Source organism: Hemicordylus capensis, chromosome 9, assembly GCF_027244095.1.
Source record: "Hemicordylus capensis ecotype Gifberg chromosome 9, rHemCap1.1.pri, whole genome shotgun sequence".
Classification (NCBI taxonomy): domain Eukaryota; kingdom Metazoa; phylum Chordata; class Lepidosauria; order Squamata; family Cordylidae; genus Hemicordylus; species Hemicordylus capensis.
In genome coordinates this window covers 895668-916903 of record NC_069665.1, presented here as the reverse complement: position 1 = coordinate 916903, position 21236 = coordinate 895668, and the positions used below count along the sequence as shown (strand labels likewise).

Below are 21236 nucleotides of genomic sequence, written 5' to 3'. Positions count from 1 at the left end.
ACCCTAACCGGCCCACCCACCCCTTGGGAACGAGGGGCATCCAGAACAGGACACAGTCCTGCAGACCAAGTCTAGCTGTGTGGAATAAAGTGGAATTACTACTACTTGTGACTTGGTTCTGCTAATGTAGCCTGAAATGGCATTTGCCTTTTTTGCAGCTGTGTCGCACTGCTGGCCCATGTTCGGCCTGTGTTTGACGACAGTCCTGAGATCTGCCAAGCCAGGGGTCTCCCATCCTGGGGAGAACTTGAAGCCTTCTGCAAGCAGGCAGCTGCTTTTCCTCTGAGCAATGGCCCCATTATCCCCTCAGGGGGAGCTCTCTTACAGGGCTCACACACGTTGTTCCCCATTCAGATGCAAGCCAGGGTGGAGCCTGCTTAGCCAAGGGGGCCACTCATGCTTGCAGCCACCTGGCCAGCTCTCCTCGGTTTGGGTGGAGAACCCCGGCCCATTGCTAGGCCAGGCCTTGCCCCAGCAAGCTGAGCTAGCCCATCTCCTCTGCCTTGGGCTCCGAGGTGGCCGCCTGCTGCAACTGGGGTGCGTACAAGACGCAGTGGTGCTTGGCAATTGCCCTGCTCTCTGTCGTCCATCCAGTCTGCCGATTGGTGGCAATCCGTGCGTCCCTTTGCTGCCGTTGGGACTTGGGCCCGCTTCTAATTGCTGGAGGGGGGGCGCACAAAGGAGCTGTCCTTGCTGGCGGTAATTGGGTGGCTGTCCTTGTTTCTCGGCCGGCATGTTCTGAACATGAATGGGCCGCCTTGTCTGCCACCGCCGTCTTCGACACGTCCACTTCTGGTCCGGGTGGGGTAATTGGCCCGTATTTCTGCGTGCTCTGCAGCCCCCCACCCCATCCCTGGCCAACCGTGGCAGTGCATCCCTTCCCCTTGCCGCCCCCCCCCCCCGCACCTCCAGCAGCCCTGATCAGTTTTACTGAAGCCACCTGAGCGGGAGGACGAGCAAAGGCCAGTGGTCCCCCCCCCTGCTGTCCCCCCCCGCGCACCTTCTGCAGCTGCCCAGCAGGCTCTGCTCTTGTGAGGGAGGGGGTTCTTACCCCCTGTCTTTCAGAGCTCTTAAAGAAACAGCCGCCACCTGCGAGGCACTAAATTGTGCTCTTCATTGCCTGCAGATGTGCCAGTAGATGGGGTGGGGGATTAATCAAGGGAAGCAGCTTTTCCAAGTGCTCGTTCTCTCTCCTGTTTAGCAAGGGGAGAGCAACTGGCCCTATCCAGCCTCAGCACAGTCTCTCTCCAGTGGCCCTCGTCGTGTGCCCTTTGGGGAGAGGGAACCATCTTGTTGGGTTTGTTCTTGGATGTAAACCGCTTTGAGAGCGTTGCTTGAAAGGGAGTGTCTAAATATTTGTTGTCGTTGTGATTCAAGGTGCACCTTGCTTAGGAACTCCTTTATTGACAGTCAGCGACCAAACAAGGTTGTCGGCGGGGAAATCCTTGCAAGGGGAAGTGTCCGGGTTTCTCCCCAGAAGCTTCCCAGCAAGAGGAGGGCCCCGGCAGGAGAGGCCGCCGTCAGGCTGGGCAAAGAGCACCAGCAACTTGACTGCTGACTGGGGAGAACGCCTCCTCTCCGCGGGAGGCCTTGCAGTGGGGGGGACTGTCCGGTTTGCACAGGCTGGCTTGGCCGTGGGATGTCTCTGCAGTGAGAAGACGGGAATCTGCTGAGCCGGAGGCGGCGCAAACCCCTCCCCAGGCAAGCCAGTGCAGGAGACTCCTGGGGCTTGGAGCGTCACCCCGGGCCACTGCCCCCCAGCCTCCTGCACTTGGAGGCAGCAGCACTGCCTGGGATCCCTTCCCCTGAGCTTGGGGTAGGTGGGAACTGGGTGGCGGGGAGGGGGCTGCTGAGCGGCCCCCTTCGTGCCACGAGGGTGCTTGCAGATGCCCTTGGGGTTCCGCTTCTCCCACCTGGCTTCCGGAGCATAGCAAGAGGCAGGGATTATTTATTTGTTGACGGACCGCCCCATCCCAAGGCTCTGAGCGGTGCCCGAGCAGCAGCGTTCCTGACCTTGCCTCTTCTGCTGCCCACCCCCGGCAGCCCCTCCCTGTCGCTGGATCAGAACCGGCTAGTGAAGCTGTTTTGCAGTCGCCCTTGCTCTGGTTGAACTGCCGCCCGCTTCTCTGAGCTGGCTGAGGCCTCCCAGGGCCGACTTGCGTGGCAGAGCAGAACGCCCCGGGCAACAGCTGGTGCCATCTGGGGGCGGAAGGCAGCTTGGCCAAGGCCCGTCGGTTTCAGAGCCTGGAATGGCTCCTTCGGAGCCGTTAGCCACTTGGATAAATGGGAGCCTGTTTCTGAAACGGGCAAGGCTGACTCTCGCTCGGTCTCAGAGCTCGTTTGTGGTAATTGGCTGCCATTAAGCTGCAGTCTAATGGCTTAAGATCCTGACGAGGTTGGAGTCGGGCACCAGGGCGAGATGGTCTGAGTGTGCCAGCAGGCGGCTGCCGCGTGGCGTGCCCTGGCCTGGGCTGGACGTGCAGGCAGCCTGCTTCTGGCTCTCCGGCAACAGGTTTCAACATAGAGGGGTTAATAGAATTGGTTTCCAGAAGTTCGGTGAGAATTAGGAAGGAAAGCTTTGGCTTTAAGAACATAGGAAGCTGCCATATCCTGAGTCAGACCCTTGGTCTATCTAGCTCAATATTGTCTACGCAGACTGGCAGCGGCTTCTCCAAGGTCTGTGCAGGCAGGAATCTCTCTCAGCCCTCTCTTGGAGATGCTGCCAGGAAGGGAACTTGGAGCCTAGATGCTCTTCCCAGAGCGGCAGCTTCATCCCCTGAGGGGAAGATCTTGCAGTGCTCACACATCATCAAGTCTCCCATTCCTATGCAACCAGGGCAGACCCTGCTTAGCTATGGGGACAAGGCATGCTTGCTACCACAAGGCCAGCTCTCCTCTCCTCGGTTGTGGGTGCCTCTCCTGGGGAGTGGTGGTAAGGATCGGACCCTTGGTGAGTGAGCCTCCATGTCTCAGCTAGACATGGGGCTGGTGGAAAGAGAGGGCGCCCCACAGCGGGTGCTGCGATTTGGCTCGGCGAGGGGGTTGGGTGTGTCGTTGGCTTTGCCTCCCGCCTTCGCCTTCCTCACGGCGGGAGCCCCCTGCCCCCTTGGTGTGCCTCCAAGCTGGGAGAGCCCCTAAGCGCTGGCTCCGGTCAGTCTCCCCTCCCTCCCTCCCAGCCAGAGCATCCTGGTCCATTTCATCTCTAATGGAGGAATGGAAAGGGTACGGAGAAGGAGCTTGAGCTGTCTTGAAAATTAGGCCACAGCTGTCAGCCTGAAAGGAGAACGCACATCTCTGAGGAGGAGGATTCCGGCAGAATTGGCTGCTGATTAACCCCCTTTTAAATGGAGATGATAAACTCGTGCCTCGAAGCAAGGGGGGGAAAGCAGCCACAGAGAGAGAGAGAGAGAGGCCAGCTGCATCCTTGAGGGACGTGGGACGTGGAGCATGACGCCTCCGTGACGTGGGGTTCCATGCGGGGGCAGCTTGGCTGAGCTTGGCCGCTTCCACACCATGCACAGCGCTGCCCTGCGCAGGCCCATGCAAGCAACCCCCCCCCCTTGAGACTGGGTCCTAGGAATGCCCCTTGGCTCAGTGGGGCTGCCTGCTGGCCACGCCTCTTCTTCTCCCCCCCCCCCCGCTGCCATCTCCTGCTGCCTCTCTTGGCTTGGCCCTGTTGGTAGCGGAGGCTGCAGTTCTCTTGACCGGTGCTCAAAAGAAAAAAAAAGGGCACCACCGTATTTGATCATGAGACAAAATGGAAATTGACTGCTAAGCAGTTCCTCCAGGAACAGCAGCTTGCTCCTTGGAGCAAGGAGGCCACCCCAGGCCTCAGCTGGGGAATGGGGGGAGGAGGAATAGCAGGAAGGGGGTGCAAAGGCTCTTGCTCTCCTTTTCCGGTTGTAGCCAGCCAGACCCAGCCAGTGCAAAATGCTGCTGCTGCTGCTGCTGCTCCTCTGCGCTCCAGTTTTAGAAGCCTGGAGCAGACCTCTGCCACCATGAGAGCCATCCCTTCCTTAACCCCAGGAGTTGGTGGCGTGTCCATGGCTCCCTTTGCCCAGCGGGGCAGGCTGCTGAGGACGGATAGGAAGAAACTCAGTGCAAGAATGGAATCCTTCCCACTTTGGGGCTGGAGGAAACTTCCAGGCTCCTGCCTCCCCTGCCCTCCTCCTCCTGCCCTCACTCTGTCCATGCTTTGCAGCCGGCCGGTTCCTCGGCCGGGGTGTGGTGCCTCCCTCCTGGGCTGCAAGAAGGCTGACCTTAGTGGCCGCTTGGAGGTGGCAGCTGCGCAGCAGGCGGCCTTGGGGATGGGGGGGGAGGTCACCGGCAGGCTGGAGGGGTGGGGAGCCTCCAAGGGTGCCTGCCAAGGGTGGGGGAAGAGGGGAGCAGTTCACCCCGCCCGCTTTCCGGCCCAGGGTGCTTCCTCCAAGCTCCCGCGTCTCCGGCCATTTGAATGCCCCTTTGCGTGGTGGGGGGGGGGGGGGCTGGTGGGAGGGAGAGGCGGGGCTTTCCCCGGTCCAGGTGCTGTTGCCAGAGCTCCCAGCCTCCCTGCTGCTTGGGTCCTGAGCTGGTGCTGGGCAGCTGCTGATGCTCTTTGGTGCTTGGGGGGGGCAAGTGCTTTGGGGCGTTAGGAAACGCTGGCCCAGGACGTTCTCCTGCTTAGCCCGGGGGGGGGGTGTCGCCAAGATGGATTGTTTTGAGGACAGCTGCCCAGTTTTTGGCACCTGTGCTCGCCTAATAGTGCCCCCCCCGCCATTGCTTGTTAAATGTGCCTGTAGAGGAACCAGGGAGGCTGGGGTCCCAGAAGTGCGCGCGCGCACACACACACACACACACGGTCCTTCTGCCTCGGCCTGCCTGGCATTCTGCCCCGGAAGGCAGCTTCTCCCTGTTGGGGTGGGAGGGGGCAAGAGGGAAGTCAGCTGTGCGGTGCCCCAGGGGTGCCCCGAGGCCCAGTCCCGCATCTCAAAGGGCAGTACCCTCAAAAGCAAAAGCCGCCTTGGGAGTTGGGGCAAATCTTCTTTGCCCGTCTTGCAGCGAGTGTGTGGAATGGTGTCTTTGACAGCTGAAATGCTCAAGGATGCCAGAGCAGGCAAATGTGCCTGTGGGGTCCTTATCGGGACTCCCGCTGCTCCCCAGACTGTCAGAGCTGCTGCGAAGGGGATTCTGGCTAGACCAAGTGCAGGCGTGGGTCACCAGGACCCACAGGAGTGGGGCGGGGCGTCCTCTGTGCCTCCGAGCCCCCTCGGAGCTGGCGAACTGTCTGGCCTAGCATTAGCCGAGCTGCACAGGGCGTGTTTCAGGCGGTGGACCCCAAGAGCACTGTGGCACCGGGCCAGGCCTTGTCCTCGCCGCGCAGCTTCCGATTTCAGAGCAGGCCAAGCCGCTGCAGGCGGGACAAAGGCAGCTGGCCCCCGGCCAGGGAATGCACAGGATGAATGGCGGGGCGGGGGCGGGGGCAGGCGGCTGGTGGGGGCCAGCTCCAGCAGGTGGGCTGTGCTGTGAGCGCGGCGGAGGGGTGATCCCTTGCAAGCAGGGATGTGTCGGCCCGGCAGCCCTCCTGGAGGAGCACGGAGGAAGTCTTGAGATGCTGCTCGTGAGAGGCGATCTCCTGGCCCCAGCTGGAATCTGCGGGGCTCTACTCACCGTGCCCAGAAAGGCTTCTGGGCCCAAGTCACGTTCTGGGCAAGGTGCAGGGGCTGCATGATTGTCCTGCGCGGAGGAGACAGGCCTTGCGTCGCTGGCCGGGGCGTCTGGCCTGTGCTGGCCTATCCCCTGCCCAGGATTGTGGGGTCTGCACCGGGTGTGTCCTCAGCAAGTGGCCACCCACAGCTGCTTCTGTTGGCAGAGCTGCTCCTCGGTGGCTCTGGGTGCCGCCCCCCCCCCCCCCCGTTGCCCACTTGGAGCAGAGATGGGGTGGACTCTGTGGAATGATGCCCTTCTCAGATGGGGGTGTGTGTGTGTGTGCTCCACATTGTCCATGTCACTGATATGGCACCAGGGAGTTCCCCCGCCGAGCACTTCAGCTGTTGGCTGGGATCACGGAGGACGCCAGCTGCAGCATCTCCACGGTGGGGGCGAGGGTAGCTGGCCTCCAGACCAGGGCAGCAGCCAGGCCCTCGGAGGCCGCCTTGGACTGGGGTGGCCGTTGTGCCTTGGAAGTCGGGGCTCTGCGGCATCAGCCCCACCCCCAACGTAGACTCTCTGGTCCATCGTGCCCTTGAGGGTCCCTGCGTGCAAAGCAGCGCCTCCTCCCGTCTCCTTCCTAGGTCGGGAGCTCAGTTTGGGGCGCTCTGTGGTGCCCCCCCACCCCCTGCTTTCCACAGCACTTGCGCCGTCTCCTGGCACCACAGATGGAGGGATTTGTCCGCCCTCTGCAGAGCCCGTTCAGGTGGAGAAGCTGCTTGGCTGGAAGGAGAGGGCCTCCCCCTCCTCATGTGCCTCCTGCGCTGCCACCTCCAGCTGGGCGATGAACACCCCCATTCCTCTCGTGGGGCCGGTGCATCCCGACTCGAGTCGTCTCCGCTTGACTTGCCGCCCCGGGGCCTGGCTCAGCGCCCTGCGTTGACACCCTCTCCTGAGCCAGAGCTGGGGCGTGAAGGGCAGCCCTGCCTGCCTTGGTGGGCCTTGGGGGCGGCTTTCCTTTCAGGAGGGCTGTTTATAGGTTTCCCAAGGCCAGGCCAAGCAGCCCCCTAGCTCCCCCGGGCTAATGCCAAGCAGGCCCTGCTGGATGAGGAGCCCAGGGCCGGAGCCGGTGAAAAGGCTGAGCCAGCGGCGTTCTCTTTCTGGAAATGGCCCGTCCTCCTTGATCCAGGGGTGGGTAATCTCTGCTGCAGACCATGGGGCGTGTGTGGAAGGGGGGTGGCCGGCCGCGGGACGGGTCTTCCTTGACCCTCCCTTGGTGCCCTCCTGGCTGTTTGGGCCGCGTCCCAGGTGGCCATCTTGCTGCTGGGGTACTGAGCTTGACCTCTGACCCTCAAACCACAGAACCCTTTTCAGGAATCCCGACCCAGGAGCTGGCAGTCTGCACTGCAGGCCTTGCATCGGGAAGCGTGGCAGCTCACGTGGCATCTTGAGAATTGGCCCTTTGTCCTCAAGGTGGCCGGCCGGGGAGGCAGGCTTTGCCTTCAGGAGAGCTTCTCCTCCACCTGGTGGGAAAGAAGACTCTGCCCGTCGGCGTTTCCCCATCTTTCAGCCTGGCCTGATCTTCTGAACCAGCTTTGGGATCTTTCAGGAGCTCCTCCAGGCTCCTGCTTCTTTCCTCCCCTTCCTCCTCCGCTTCCCTAGACAGGGACCCCTCAGCCCCAAGGAGAAGGGTGACCATGATAGCGTCCCCTGGGCCAGGACAAGCCACTGAACTCTGCGGAGGGGCTTTGTGCCTAGGGCTGCCATAATCTGGTTTTCCAAATCGGTGTGCCTAATTTGCATATGATGTAAATTGTCCTGCAGGTAACTTGCGTATTGTGCAAATTAGCAGAAGTTGGAGAAGATCTCTTTGCCTGACCATTTACCTTGACAGGTCAAGAGGCTTCTGGATCTGTCTGCTTCTGAGCTACTGCCCTGCCTTCTGGCCTGAAGTGACAGTCGCAAGATGTCGGCATTTTTCACATTTCTCTCCTGTCATCCTGGCTCTTACTGGGCTCTAGAGGAGGCATACAGCAAAAATCAAAGAAAACTAAAATTGAAATGCATAAAAACATTCCAATTTCAGTAAACGAAATATCAAAAGTGTCAGCAGAAGCTTAACCACAGATCAAAACAAGCAAATCAGCCTGCTGCCCTTAAAGCCGTGAGCAAGTAGGCCTCAGGAGCCCTCAGAGGGAACAAATTCTGCGGGGACAGGAACCACCACCGAAAAGGCTCTGCTCCTCTTGCTCATATTTGCCAACTTTACTTGAGCCCCCGGGGCTGGCCTGAAGAGCTAATCATGCAGGGAGGTCCGTAGGGGAGACGCTGTTCTCTAAGAGTACCTGGAGCCAGACCACTTAGGACGTCACCAGTCACAACAAGTCAAGGAAGCAAGTGGAAGCGGCTTCCAAATGCACTGTGTTCCCTGCAACTGTGCACAGGGGAAAGTGAGAAGCGGGTGGTGGGGAGGATCTGAACCCAGTTAACCCTTGGGCCACCCCTTCTGGAGTTGGGCACCATCAGCATAATGATGTCCGTGAGTTCTGGACTGACTCATCAGCAGTCATGCTGGGTAGGATCTGATTCTGCCCCTGCCATTACTAATGGGAAGAGAATGGCCTCTTTGTGCCCACCTGGCTGACTCCATGGATGGCGCTGCTCCCCACTTTCTGAATCCAGCTGACTGCCCTGTTTGGGGCCAGAGAAGAACCCCCTCCCTTGGGGCAGGGGGAGGGGCTCCATGTTGCTTGGCTTGCTCACTTGAGCCGTCTCTCTCAGACTGTGACCCACACAGGCACCTTCTTAGCTTCTGCTTGCTGCTGTGGCACATCTCAAATCATGCTGTTTTGGAGGCCACACACGCTGAACTGCTACAGAGCCCGGTCTGGTGTCTGAGCGAGGGGCTCCCAGGCTTGTCTGTGAAGAGGGAAAGCAGAGGGGGCCTTCCTGACGTGAGTGGTGGCCACGGCACAACTCTGAGTGTCTCATCCCTCCAGCTGGGGGCAAGAGGTGGGGGAATCCCCAGCAGAGAGGCCTTCTGCCGCATTGCCACTCTGGGGAGCCTGAAGCCAGCGCCGCAGTAGAAGTCCGCAGGGCCAGATCCTGCCGGTCCACGTGTCCCAGCCCCCTTAGAAAAGCCGCGGACTGAATCGGGCCCCTGCCAGTGGGTGGGAGCAGCCTTGCTGGGCTGGCTCTCTGTGCAGGCCTCTGGGGCAGGACCCCAGCCTGGCCAGCCGCCTGTGTCCTGAGCGCGCCCCTGAAATTTTAATGATCTCCAGCAAGGAACTCTTAATGATGGTCAGGGCCCTTTGGGGAAAGGGCTTCTCCGCCGTTGCTGCTTGGGACTGATTGAATGGCTATTCTTGGCCTTGAGGAGAGGACTTCTAATGGACGATTATTCTGGGCTGGAAATAGATCAAAACCGGAGCTGAAAGGGAAAAGGGGTCCAGTCTTGCCGGGGTAACCCGAGGGCAAGCCTCGCTCTCGGGCTGCTGTTTCCCACGTCCTTTGAATGCACAGAGCTGGGAAGCCGCTCTTGGCCAAGGCGGCGGCAGCAGCTCCAGCCTGGAGTCCTCGGACAAACTCTCCAGGGCTGCAGTGGGGCGGGGGGGGGGGGAGCCCAGCAAATGGGCTGAAGTGCCCAGGGAAAGCTGGCTGTCAGTTCCCCCCCTAAAACCCCGGGGGCTCTTTGGGCTTCTTGTGCAGGGTCTTCCTTCCTTCCCGTGAAAGAACTCTGAGTCGGAGGTGGCGGGCTTTCTAGATTCTGGGCAGGCAGCACTGAAGAAGCAGGTGAAGCAGCCCCTTGGAGGGGCTGGACGTGGCTGAACCCCTGCTGACGTGGAGGGCTGTGGAGCCCCGCCTCTCCCTCCCAGCATCTCCAGGCAGAAGGGCCCTTCTCTGTTGGAGGCCCAGGGTAGTCAGTCCTGAGGAGCTGGATAGGACCCGAGGGTCTGGCTCGGGCTGGGGGGCGGGTGCTGGTTCCCCACTCTGTGTCGTGGCTCCTCGGGCCGGCATGGGGTGTGTTCCGTGGCCCTGAAGGGGGGCGGCCCTGGTGGCGGTCTGCTTCCGTGGCACTGCTTGGAGGCATGCAAGCATTGCATTGTGGGAAGGCGGCCCAGCTTCCAAGGGGTCCCCGGAGGCTGGGAAGGACGTGGTGTGTGTCTGCGTGCAATCCCCTGCGCTCCAGAAATCCTCCGGGCAGCTGGGCTTGTCCGAGGGCAGGACTTGGGCTGCACTTCTGCCCTCGGGGTTGCCAGGGAGATCCCACTGGGGGCAGAAGAGAAGGGCAGGGCTGCCTGGAAGCAGCCGCGTTGCTTTGGCGCTGGGCTAGAGCGGGCCCAGCATTCCCTCCAGGAGGGGCAGGAGGCAGCTGGCTGTCGTGGGGCAGAGATGCTCTTCTGTGCCAGACGTTCCTGCTGGGGCAACTTCCGTTCTTGCCGCCTCGGGAAGGCGGGCATGTCCCTGGGAAGGAGGTGGCCTTGGTGAAGACCGTGGCCCCCGCAGAGAGGCCGCCCAGGCTGCTCACCTTCTCTGTGCCCAGCATCTTCCCCCTCTGGTTTACCCCACCCCCACCATGTGAGGCCTCCTAACCCCGCTGTCTCCTGGCGCCCCACAGGCAACTCTGTCTGCTGCTGAACGCAGAGAACATCTTCCACTCGATGGCCGACATCCTGCTGCGGGAAGAAGACCTCAAGTTCGCCTCCACGATGGTCCACACCCTCAACACGATCCTCCTGACGTCTTCAGAGCTCTTCCAGCTGAGGAACCAGCTCAAGGACCTCAGGACTCCGGTAGGTGCGGGTTGGGGGGGGGCTTTCTTGGGCTGCCCCCCTCGCCCTGACTGGTGGAGGTCAGCATGCCACGGCCCGCCCTCTCCCGGCTCTGCCCTCCCTTCTCCTCTGCTCAGCAGTTGGTGCAGGGCTTCTGGGGCCTCGGCCTCCTGCCCCATGGCTGCTGGCTCAGCTTCTGTCCATGCCGTGGGTCCCTTTGGCGCGCAGCCTGCTGCCTCTCCCTGACTATGGACTCTGCTGCCTCTCTGGGGGTCTGCTCTGGGCTGCCTCGGTGTGCTTGATGTTCCGTTTTCAGCTGACTGTTGAGTGTTTGCCCCTCGCTCTGCTTGCCTCTGCGTGCTGAGAGCCGAGAAGCAGGGGGGTGGGTGGGGTTACAGTGTGGGGCAAGGGGGCAGGTCCAGAGGGCAGTTCCTTGCCGCCTAGCTTTGACTGCACATGGGCCTCGACGCAAGAGGCTCTTTGGTGGTGCTGGTGACACGGTGCCAGTTCCCCAGCTGGGATCTTGCAAGCTAAGGCCTTTGGGATATTTCTCGGCCACTGCTGACGGCTCATAACATGTCTTTCTGTTGCTGCTTCACGGAAAACCGGGCCCTTCCGGAACTCGACTCCTGCCATTCCAAGGTCCCGCACACAGCTTCTCTCCTCCTGTCAGGATCTCCCGTTCTGGGCAACGCCTCCTGTATTGGTGGGCACGATTCAAAGGGGTTCTTTGGCAAATTGGGTTAGTAATCGTGCAGGGCTCTTCTTCCGTGGGAGCGGAGTTCCCTGCAGCTCAGAGCCCTGCTACACGCTTCGCCTCCTTGGTCCACCGAAAAGGACCACCGGAAGGTCCATTCTGGGCAGATGAGGAAGCCAGGGCGATGCCAAGGGCACAGGCACCTCCCCCGAGAGAGGGAGGTAGCACCCCCTGGTTGGCCTGGGAAAGATCCCTGAGCCTGAATCCCTGGAGATCTGCCTGCAAGCAGTGGTGGGCCCCTGGCCTGCCTCGGCTGAAGGCAGCGTCCGATGTCCTCCACTCTCTCCGTTAACATAAGGGCACAGGAAGCTGCCATCTACTGAGTCAGACCCTTGATCCATCTAGCTCAGCATTGTCTGCACAGACTGGCAGCGGCTTCTCCCAGGTTGCAGGTGGGAGACACTCTCCGCCCTCTCTTGGAGATGCTGCTGCCAGGGAGGGAACCTAGACCCTTCTGCAGGTAGATGCTCTTCCCAAAGCGGCCCCATCATCCCCTCGGGGGAATATCTCACAGCACTCACGTGTAGTCTCCCATTCCAATGCAAACCTCCTTGCACAGCCCAGCTGCTTGTGCCCCTGGGGTCACTGGCTGACGCGGCGAGGCTCCACGGGTGTGGAAGGGACTCGGGCACCTGCCTGCCCCGCCACGCTAGGCCCCTGTGCGCTCACCTCTCTTTCCTGTGGCATCGACTGTAGCATCGAGGCCGTCTTGTTCGGACCACGGACACGCCTGTGAGCCAGAGGCCGGCCCCTGGGCCTCGCGGCCGGAGCGCAAGGGCAGCCCACCTCCGGGCAGGCCAAGCACTGGGGGCCTCTTCTTTCCAAGCTGGTGGGGAAAGGGGGCTGCGCCTCCGGGTCTCAGGACGCCTTCACTTCTGGCACGGTTGGAGGATTGCCCTGCGGAATGACGGGGAGGCACCCACCGTGGCCCCTCCTTGGTAGGCGCAGCCGCCTGGGGAGCACCAGAAGGTGGACTGCTCCAGGGGGTCCCCAGAGCACACCCCTCACCCCCAGCCAGAGGGGCTGGGGATGGTGGGGGCTGTAGTCCCAGCAAAGAGGTGGGGAACCACTGGCTATACACCGAGTCAGACCCCAGGTCCATCTAGCCCAGTGTTGTCTTCACAGACTGGCAGCGGCTTCTCCAAGGCGGCAGGCAGGAGTCTCTCTCCCAGCCCTATCTCACTGGAGATGCTGCTGCCAGGGAGGGAACCGGGAACTCAGACGCTCTTCCCAGAGCGGTGGTTCCATCCCCTGCGGAGGGGAATCTCTTCCAGTGTCCCGTTCAGATGCAACCAGGGTGGACCCTGCTTAGCCAAGGGGGCAGTTGCATGCTTACTACCCCAAGGCCAGCTCTCTTCCCTGGAGGGTCTCCGGGGTCTTCCGTGTTGGTCTTCCTCCTGCTTGGTGCTCTCGGCCTCTCCTTTAAACTGAACCAGAGCTCCGGCTCCCCCGTGGGGCTTCGTGGGAGGTGGGACTTGGCCGGAGGACCACGTGAGGAGCCCCCGCCTCCTTGAGCCGCTCAGCAGAGTCGGGCCGGGGAGAAGGCCCACCGCAGGTTGCTCCCCGCTTCAGTCCGGACTTGGGCTCTTTCCTGGAGGGGAAGCTTCCTCTGGAGGGAGATGGGGGCAGAGCAAGCCCCCTGCTGAGCAAGCCAGACCGGAGGAGAGGCCCCCCCCGCCCCCGCCTCGTGGATTGCCTGCCCCAGAGTCACACCCTACAGATGGTGTCTGGTGTGCATGCCTGGCTCTGAGCTGCTGCAGAAGGGGGGGGGGTCCCCCGTTGGCCCGGGCCGCGGTGTCAGCTCCCCCTGCTGTCTTGTCTCCCCAGGAGAGCCGCAACCTCTTCTGCTGCCTCTACCGCTCCTGGTGCCACAACCCGGTGACCACCGTCTCCCTCTGCTTCCTGACCCAGAACTACAAGCATGCCTACGACCTCATCCAGAAGTTGTATCCTCCCAGCATGGGGCGGGGGGGGGCAGGCCTGGCACCAGCAGCGACACGCCTGCCTTCCCAGGGCCACCGAGCCTGCGCTGGTTCTTGTCTTTCCATCCCTGCAGGAGTGCGGCGTGGGGGGGGGGACTCTGCCAGTCGGGCCCTGGGGTGGGGGGCTGTGACGGAGGGCCAGCCCGCCCCTTCCCTGTGCAGGACGCCAGGCAGTGTCCCGCTGCTGCTGATGGGAGGAACTCCTTCCCCGGAAATGCCCTGTGAGCCCGGATGGCTCCTGCCGCTTTTCGGCACACAGGCCCCCAAGCGGTTCACGGAAATACATAAAACGGCTCCCTGTCTACCAAAGAAGCATGAGTTAGCCACTGGAGGGATGCTGTGCTGGGGATGGAGAGGGCTGGCTGCTCTCCTCCTGCTCAGTAAGGACTCGAATCGCCCCGTGAAGAAGGCGCCCCTTTGCTCCGTTTGCAGGGGACAGAGTGGCTCCTCCCGCCCGGCCCACGTGCTTTCACGGGGGGCCGTTCCCAAGCCTGGGGCTCTGCTGCCCCCCACCCAGCCCCTGCCAGTCTCGTGTGCCCAGCCGCCTTGCCTCGCCTCTCCGGTTTCGGCAGATGTGAGCCCTGCTGGGCCAGCAGCTTGCTCTTCTCGGGGCGGGGGGCGGGGAGGTGCTTCCTACGCCCTGCCGGGCAGGGGGGCTTCTGCTGACGTGCATGGTGGGGGCGACTGCCGCAGCTCCTCACCATGTCTCCGTCACCTCGGCAGCCCTGGGGCTCTCCTGTGAGTGCTGGAGGGCCTCTGCACAGGGCCTCCAGCGGAACCGGGACGGGGCGCAGCTGGGCGCAGGCCTTGTCTGGGGCAGCCTCTGAGAAGGGCCCTGCGCTCTGGAGCTCCTTGGCCCTGGGGCTGCGGGCCCACGGGGGGCCCTGGGCTCTCTGGCTTGGCCACTGGACGCAGAAGGTTCCCTTAACGGCAGGGCCCAGCGGCGACCTGGAGGTGACCGTGGATTTCTTGATCGAGGTTGACAAGCTGGTCCAGCTGATTGAATGCCCCATTTTCACATGTAGGTGGTTGCTTCTCCCTCTCCCCCCGCCCCCCCCCCTCGCTCTTTTGGTGGCCACACTGTTTGGCCTGCAGTGCTTTAGGACCGCCTTCTTGGGCTCTGCTTGGCATCCTTGGGCTCATTCCTCGGGGCGAGGGCAGCCTTGCCCCGCTAAGTTGAGCAGACGGGAAGCGCCTTTTGGCGGCGAGACCCTCTGCAGCACTGCCGTGGGAGGTGGGTGTGGCGCCCATCCCTTTTGCATGGGTTTGGGATGGGTGGGGGCCAGGGGGGCGGCTTCTGAGCTGTGCTTGTTGGGAGAAGAGAGCCTTTGGGGGCCAGTGAGGAGGCTGAGCCCCTCTGGCTCAGCACGGTCTCTGCACTGACAGGCAGCAGCTCCTCCCCGGGGCCCTCCTGCACGCCAAGCAGATGCTCTGCCACGGAGCCACGGGGGGGGGGGGGTCCAGCAGCTGTCCTGTTCCGGTGGGGCCACAGCCTGCCTGCAGCTTCCACTCCTCTTGCCGGACGCCCGTTCCGTCCTTGGCCATTCTGGGCCCGCTGCCCCAGTCCTCTCTGCGGACGGCACTTGCCCTCCTCGTGCAGCTTGGCCCTGGCCAGGTGGGCCTTCTAAGCCGGGGTTCCCCACCGGGCCCCCCAGCTCTTCTGGGCCACGATGGGCGTTGTAGCCCCACAGCAGCTGGGAATCCCCGTTCTAGCCCTCGGAAGGATTTCTGCAGCTCCCCGCCGAGGGTCCCAGCCCCTCCAGGTGCTCCTGGGGAAGCATGAATGCCGGTGGGAGAACTTGGCCAGGTCCCGCTTGGCGTTGCTGCATTCCTGTGGCCTGAACGTGACGCTCCAAAAGGAGCTGGCTTTGGGGAGAGGAAAGCGACGGGCTCCTCCCCAGGCCTGGGGGCATCCCCCCCCGCGGCAGGCCTGTAGAGCCCGCCACCCTTCCCGGGGCTCCCGTGGAGTGGGCCGTGAGGAAGGCGCCACGCGGCCTTGCCTGTGCGCCTGCTGCGGGGCGGGGGGGGCAGACCCTGCCTCCCCAGGAGTGCCGGTTTGGGAGGCTCGCCTGCTCTGCCAGAGTGCCCCCCCCCCGGCGTCGCTCGTTACGGCCAGTGCCCGGCATCTCTGGATGTTGCTGACTGCAAGTCCCAGCATCCCCCGCTGGGATCCCCTTTGGCTGGGGATTATGGGAGCCGTAGTCAACATCTGGAGCTCACGGTTACGGGGAGCACTGGTTGCAAGGAAGGCTGTCAGCGGGCCTGTCTTCAAGTGTAAATGTATGAATGGTTTTAAATTGAATTGCTTTCAGAATATGTTTGGTTTTTGGTTGGTTTTAAGTTGTGTTAGGATGCCAACTGCCTAGAGACACCAGCTGAGGTGGCATCTATTCACCCATCCATCCAATGCGATGGCTTGCATCTCCAAGGCCTGGCTATCTGAAAACACACCTATTTTGCCAGGCTTTTCGTTCATAATGCGTTGAAAGTTTCGCTGCTGCTTCTTTTAAACTGCTATAAATGATTGCCTTAATCCGTAAAGTGCCCAGAGAGTTGCATGTCAAGAGTGGGGTGTCATTCATTCTGCAGTAACTCAGCCGTGGGCAGAGTAGCGAGGGGGGGCCAGGGCTGGCTGGCAGAGCGTCTGCTTGGCCTCCAGGCTCAGCCTCCAGGCACGGCTGGGAGAGACCCCTGAGCCGGGGAGACCCCCTGCCGGTCAGTGCAGGCCACCCTGCGCAGCTGGCCTTGCTGATGACCCCTTCCTTGTTTGGTCCCAGATCTCCGCCTGCAGCTGTTGGACGTGAAGAACAACCCCTACCTCATCAAGGCTCTGTACGGGCTGCTGATGCTCCTGCCCCAGGGCAGCGCCTTCCAGCTCCTCTCTCGCCGGCTGCAGTGTGTGCCCAACCCGGAGCTCCTGCAGACGGCGTAAGTGCGGCCTTGGCTGCCTTGTCCCCCCGCAGTGGGGCCTGCCCCAGAAGCCTCCGGCTGTGCAGGGCCGTGTTTCCTCGCACCAGGTGCTGACGGCAACTCCCGGCACCCCCAGCGGCTGCAGTGGCTTTTGCTTGGGGTTGACGGGGGTTGTCGTTGGCAACATCGGGGGGTCCCTGGGAGAGGGAGCACCGGTGCCCCTCCGCCTGCGGGGCACGGAAGGAGGCTCCTCTTCCTTCTTCAGGGGGCCGGCTTGCCGTGCCTGGAGCTCTTGCTGCTGCCGCTGCTGCTGCTGCTGGAGGCGCCGGGGGGGGCCGGGGGGCCGGGGGCTGCCTCGTGAACGTGAGCGGGGGTCGGAGTCTGGCTGCCCTGCAGTGGGCCCCAGCACTGGCAGCAGAGTCCCCCGGGGGCCCCTCCGCTGCCACTGGGGTGGATCCCCTCAGCCCCCCCCCCGCAGAGAGATGTGGGGCAGTCTTTGCCTGCCATGGGGGGCCAGTGTCTGGCACACGGAGGCTGTGGAAGGAGCGCTCTGTGGCTGGGAGGGCCCCTGGGGTGTGTGGGGGGGTGTGGGGGGGGGAGCTCCTGAGGTGAAGATGGCTGCTGTGCGTGAGCTGGCTTGGGGGGCGGCCCTTGGGGAGGCAGCTGCCATTTCCGTGGAGGGCTCTGTGGAGACGCTGCAGCCGGGCTGCTGGGGCTGCCTGTGTGCCCAGCCCTGCCTGGGGGAGGCCGAGACGGGCCTCGGGTGCTGCAGGGCCGCTGGGCCTCCTCCGTGCTGGCCTGGAGGACAGACTCGGCCGGGGCCCAGCCAGGAGCCCAGCCCCAGCTGGCTTGTCCTGCCAGGCCGCCGTGGGGCAGCCGGCGCTGCCGATCTCCCTCCCTCCCTCCCCCCCCCCCCGCCGGGGGCACCAGCGGCCGAGCGGCCCGCCTCCCTGGAGCGGCGCTTCTGCCGGGGAGGCTTCAGGCTGGGGGCCCTCCGGAGGTTCCCTCAGCAGCACCGCGGGGCTCGGGCCCGTCCTGCCTGCCCTGCCCGATGGAGGCGCTGGGCCTTGTCTATATTTGGTCACCCTCGGAGGGCCGTGCCTCGTCCGCAGGCATTTGGCATCGGGGGTGGAAAACTTCACGGGTGGGATCGCCATGGAAACCAGCAGGGCCCGGCTCCCATCGGCCTGCCAGGGCTCGTTTGGGTCTCCTCGGGGAGCTGCAGGCAGCAGCAAGCAGCCGGCTCTGGGGCGGGAGAGGGAGAGGGAGAGGGGGCCTGCCCCTGCCCAGCCCTGCCCAGCCCTGCCCCTCGGCTCCCATCGCCTGGGCAAGCAGACCGTGTGCAGAGGGCCCTGCAAAGGCCCTCCAGGCTGCAGAAGCGCCCTCTGCTCCCCGAAGGCGGCCTGGCTGCTGAGCGCTCCGGGCCCTTTTGCGTGAGGGATGCTTTGCAGCCGTTTTTAAAAGCAAACCTGTTCGTGACAAGAAAGGTCAACCAGCCACAACGAGAAACACACCCCGGGCGGTGTTGGGGGGGGGGGTCAGCAACCCCTTCCTGGCCCAGCCGCACTCCTGGGGGTGACCTTGAAGGACGCATCCTGCTGGCCAGGCCCTGGTGCATCCGCAGCTGGTGCTGGCAGCCCACGGCTTGCCTTGCCAGCGATCGGGGGCTCCTCAGCATCTCAGGAGCATCTTGGAGATGCAGCCGTCCCTGTTGACGCCTTCAGAGGTCTCCTTGCCGGGCCCACCGGGGGGGGGGGGGCTCTCCGCCTCTCCTTGATGTGGCTGAGCCTCGACACACCCCAGAAGCGGCTTATTGTTGCGATGATTGATCAGCACTTGAGGATGGTGTTTGACTGACTGGGGGGGGGGCAGGAAGGGCCCCCCCCCCGGTCGAACTCTTCTGGGTCTGCAGCTCCTCCGGGGGCCTCTCTCTCTGGGGCTTGTTTCAGAGGCTCGTGATGTCCCCGCTGACTTGCGCGGGCAGCTGTTCTGTGGCGGTTCTCAACAGCGGCTCTTCTGCAGCAGTGTTGCTCCTGGGGGGTCTCCCCCCCGCCCGCCCGCCTGTATCCAGTGGTGGGGCAGGGCTCCTGGCAAGGGTGGCCCTTCTCCTGCCTCGGCTGCACCCGCCGTGATGCTCACAGGCCCCCAATTGCACAGCAGCCACGTGTGGGAAGTTGGGAGCCGTTTCAGGAAGGGGGGGCCGCCTCATGAGGCGCTCCTTTGGGAACAAGATGGCCATGACATGCTTTTGCGGGGGGGGGGGGGAGACACACCCGGGCCCCCTCCAGGCCACACGCCCCCATCCCTTCCCCACTCCCCCTCACTCTTCTCACCCAGGACCCCCAAGCCTTGGGTTCTGCTCCTCAGGCCAGGGCTGGCGTTGGGAGGAATGGGCCGCTCCAGCTTGGCTGCCCAGATGTCCTTGGACTGCAGCTCCCCTCGGCCCCAGCCGCCTTTGGGAAGGCCTCTCCCTGCTGGGGCTGAAGAAGGCTTCTCTGGTTCCTCCAGAGACGGCCACCTCTGAAGGGCCACCCTGGGAGGAGCCTCCCTCCCCCGGACTGGGGCGCTCTGCTTGGGGCACCCTTGCGTGGCGGCCATTCTCGGGAGGGTGCTGGCTTCGCTCTCTCTCTCTCTCTCCTTGGCCCCGACTGCTGAGTATTCGGAGCTGCCAGCCAGCCGGAGCCTCTGATTCACTGTGACCTACATTCTTCCGCTCAGCCCGGCAGGGCCTTTCGCAGCCCATGCGACACAGAAGTGTGCCTTCTCCCCCCCCCTCTGATCAGCTGGGGAGGGGTCTTGCTGCTGCTCCCCGCCCCCCACAGCCCTTGGTGGTTCTCCCTCTCCATGCAGAGGTCACCCTGCCGCTGGTCTCTTCCCAAATGCTCCTGGTAGGGCAGGGAAGGCGCTCCTCCGTTCCGGCTGGCTGGGGAGCGGCCTGGATTTCCAGCCCGAGTGCCCCCCCCACAGTCACCTTGTGGCGGGGGGTGGGTGGCACCCAAAGCAGCTTTCAGTTGCCTGCTCCTGTCTTTGGGGGATGTTTTGCTTGAGAGAGAGAGAGAGAGGATGGTGGTTGCAGGAGCCTTAGAAACCATATACTTGGCCATTTGTGAATCAGATCTGGGTGGGGCAGAAGCCCACTTACCCCCCTCCCTCTTGTGGTCTGGGGGGGACGACGTTCTGACTGTGGGCCAGTAGTTGAGGCATTGGGCTGTTAGTGGAGCCGTCGGCAGACATGTGGAGCAGGCGGGAAGGGGGCATTCGGTGGCTTTGCTCCTGCCCAGTGAGCCGGCTCTGTGGTGCTGCCGGTCCTTGCTGAAACCCACCCAGCGGATGGGAAGGGCGCGGGGGGGTCTTGCCTCTTGCCTCTGCTTTCTGGCTGGGGCTGCTCCAGGCACTCTGAGGGACACTTTCCCTTTCCCTCCCTTCAGGCTTTGCACAACGCCTGGCATCGGCAGACTCTTTCCAGCACTCTGGAAACCCATAATCTGTGTGTGTGTGTGCGCACACACACACACACACACACACACGTTTGCAATGTCTTCTGCTAGTTGCCAGGAGCTAGGCTAGTTCATATTGGCATTTCCCATCTTTCCACTTGGAAAATGACTTTCCAAGATGCAGGCTACAGAGGCGGCAGCGGCAGCAGCTGTGTTGATTCCAGGGAGGGAGGGAGGGAGACACAACTGGGAAAGTGGGTCCCCTTTTTTCAATCAGCTGATGTCAGCGAGAGTGTGCAAGTCAGAATGCCTCTTGCTTTGCTTCCAGTTCTCCCAGAGAGAGAGAGAGAGCATCTGCACAGGGCGGACCTTTGCAGAATTGCCAGCGGATGTTGCTTTGTGTGGCCAGGCTGTGCATACCTGTCTAGATCCAGAGTTTAAAAAGTCACCTTTTCGGAGTGGTGACTCTCTTGTATCCCGCTGGTCTTGTGGTAGCCAGCATGAAGTGTCCCCTTTGCTAAGCAGGGCCCACCCTAGTTTGCATTTGAATGGGAGACTACATGTGTGAGCACTGTCAGATCTTCCCCTGAGGGTATGGGGCCACTCTAGGAAGATGTTTGCATGCAGAAGGTTCCAGGTTCCCTCCCTGGCATCTCTAGATAAGGCTGAGAGAGAGTCCTGCCTGCCACCTTGGAGAAGCCGCTGCCAGTCTGGGTAGACAATACTGAGCGAGATGGACCAATGGTCTGACTGAGTAGATGGCAGCTTGCTAGGCTTCTATATCACAAGGGGTGGGGACAGAGAACAACTCCTCCTCTTTGACCTAGCAGAACCTCCCTCCCCAGAATCTCCCTGGGGAAGCTGTCTGGACTGTGAATCCCTTTCGGACAGGGAAACCATCTTCTCATTCTTTTTGTTTTGTAAACCAATCTGAGAACTCACTCTTTCTTTCTTTTCTTTCTTCCTTTTTCTCTTTCTTTCTTTCTTTCTTCTTCTTCTTCTTCTTTTTTTTTTTTTTTTTTTTGCTGAAAAGCAGTATTTAAATATTCTTAATAATCCTTGTGCAGTCAAAGTAAATTAAGCAATCTGGTCATGTTGGCTTGCTTTGCTTCCAAACTTCAGGTGTTGAAGGTCTTGGGTTTGGGTGGTCTTTGTTCTTTTGTAAGAGAACAGGGGAAGAAAGGAGGGAAAGGTCTGTGGAGACCAGAGGCACAGTAGGCCAGTGACTGGCAGCTGGGCAGGAAGGGCCACGTGGTTTCTGCCGGCAGCCATGGCCACCCTCTTCCGCTCCCTGGCTGAACTTCTGAGGCCTGGGCAAGCATCCCCTGGGGCAGGGCTTCTCCACCTTGGGTCCCCAGATGTTGTGGGACTACGACTCCCATAGCCTCTGGCCATTCTGGCTGGGACTGATGGACCGTGTAGTGCTGCCCCACGAGGAGTCCTGAGTCAGAGAAGCCAGGCCCCTGGGCACCCAGACCCTCCAGGGACAGCCAGGACTGGCTCTGGCTGGAGCGTGGTGGGCTTTGCAACGAGCCAGGCGGCGGAGGAGTCTCTGGGGAGAGGGTGGGCGGGCGGGCTGCTGAGCTCACACCACACTTTCCAAGTCGGTAGCCAGTTCTTGGCTTCTTGCTTGTGTCGCAGAGCAAATCCCAGAGGTCTCCTCACTCAGAGGCCAACATCCGGGAGGGTAAGACTGCTGGAATGAGAGGCTGAATTCATGCCGTGGGCTGGGCTTCACCTCTCGGGATTAGAA

The 21236-nt window shown here is 62.2% G+C and overlaps 1 protein-coding gene across 3 annotated transcripts in view; it reads left to right on the top strand.

Annotated features, from left to right (window-relative positions):
* VAC14 (VAC14 component of PIKFYVE complex) overlaps nucleotides 1-21236 on the top strand; it is a 63150-nt gene that overhangs the window by 39784 nt on the left and 2130 nt on the right. Inside the window, exons 15-18 of one of the 3 annotated variants that reach the window (XM_053271175.1) lie at nucleotides 10244-10418; nucleotides 12982-13100; nucleotides 14078-14157; nucleotides 15914-16064. In XM_053271175.1, coding sequence (XP_053127150.1) covers nucleotides 10244-10418; nucleotides 12982-13100; nucleotides 14078-14157; nucleotides 15914-16064 — 525 coding nt within the window. The remainder of the gene's footprint in view (nucleotides 1-10243; nucleotides 10419-12981; nucleotides 13101-14077; nucleotides 14158-15913; nucleotides 16065-21236) is intronic. The other 2 variants (XM_053271174.1, XM_053271176.1) reach the window with 2 other exon arrangements.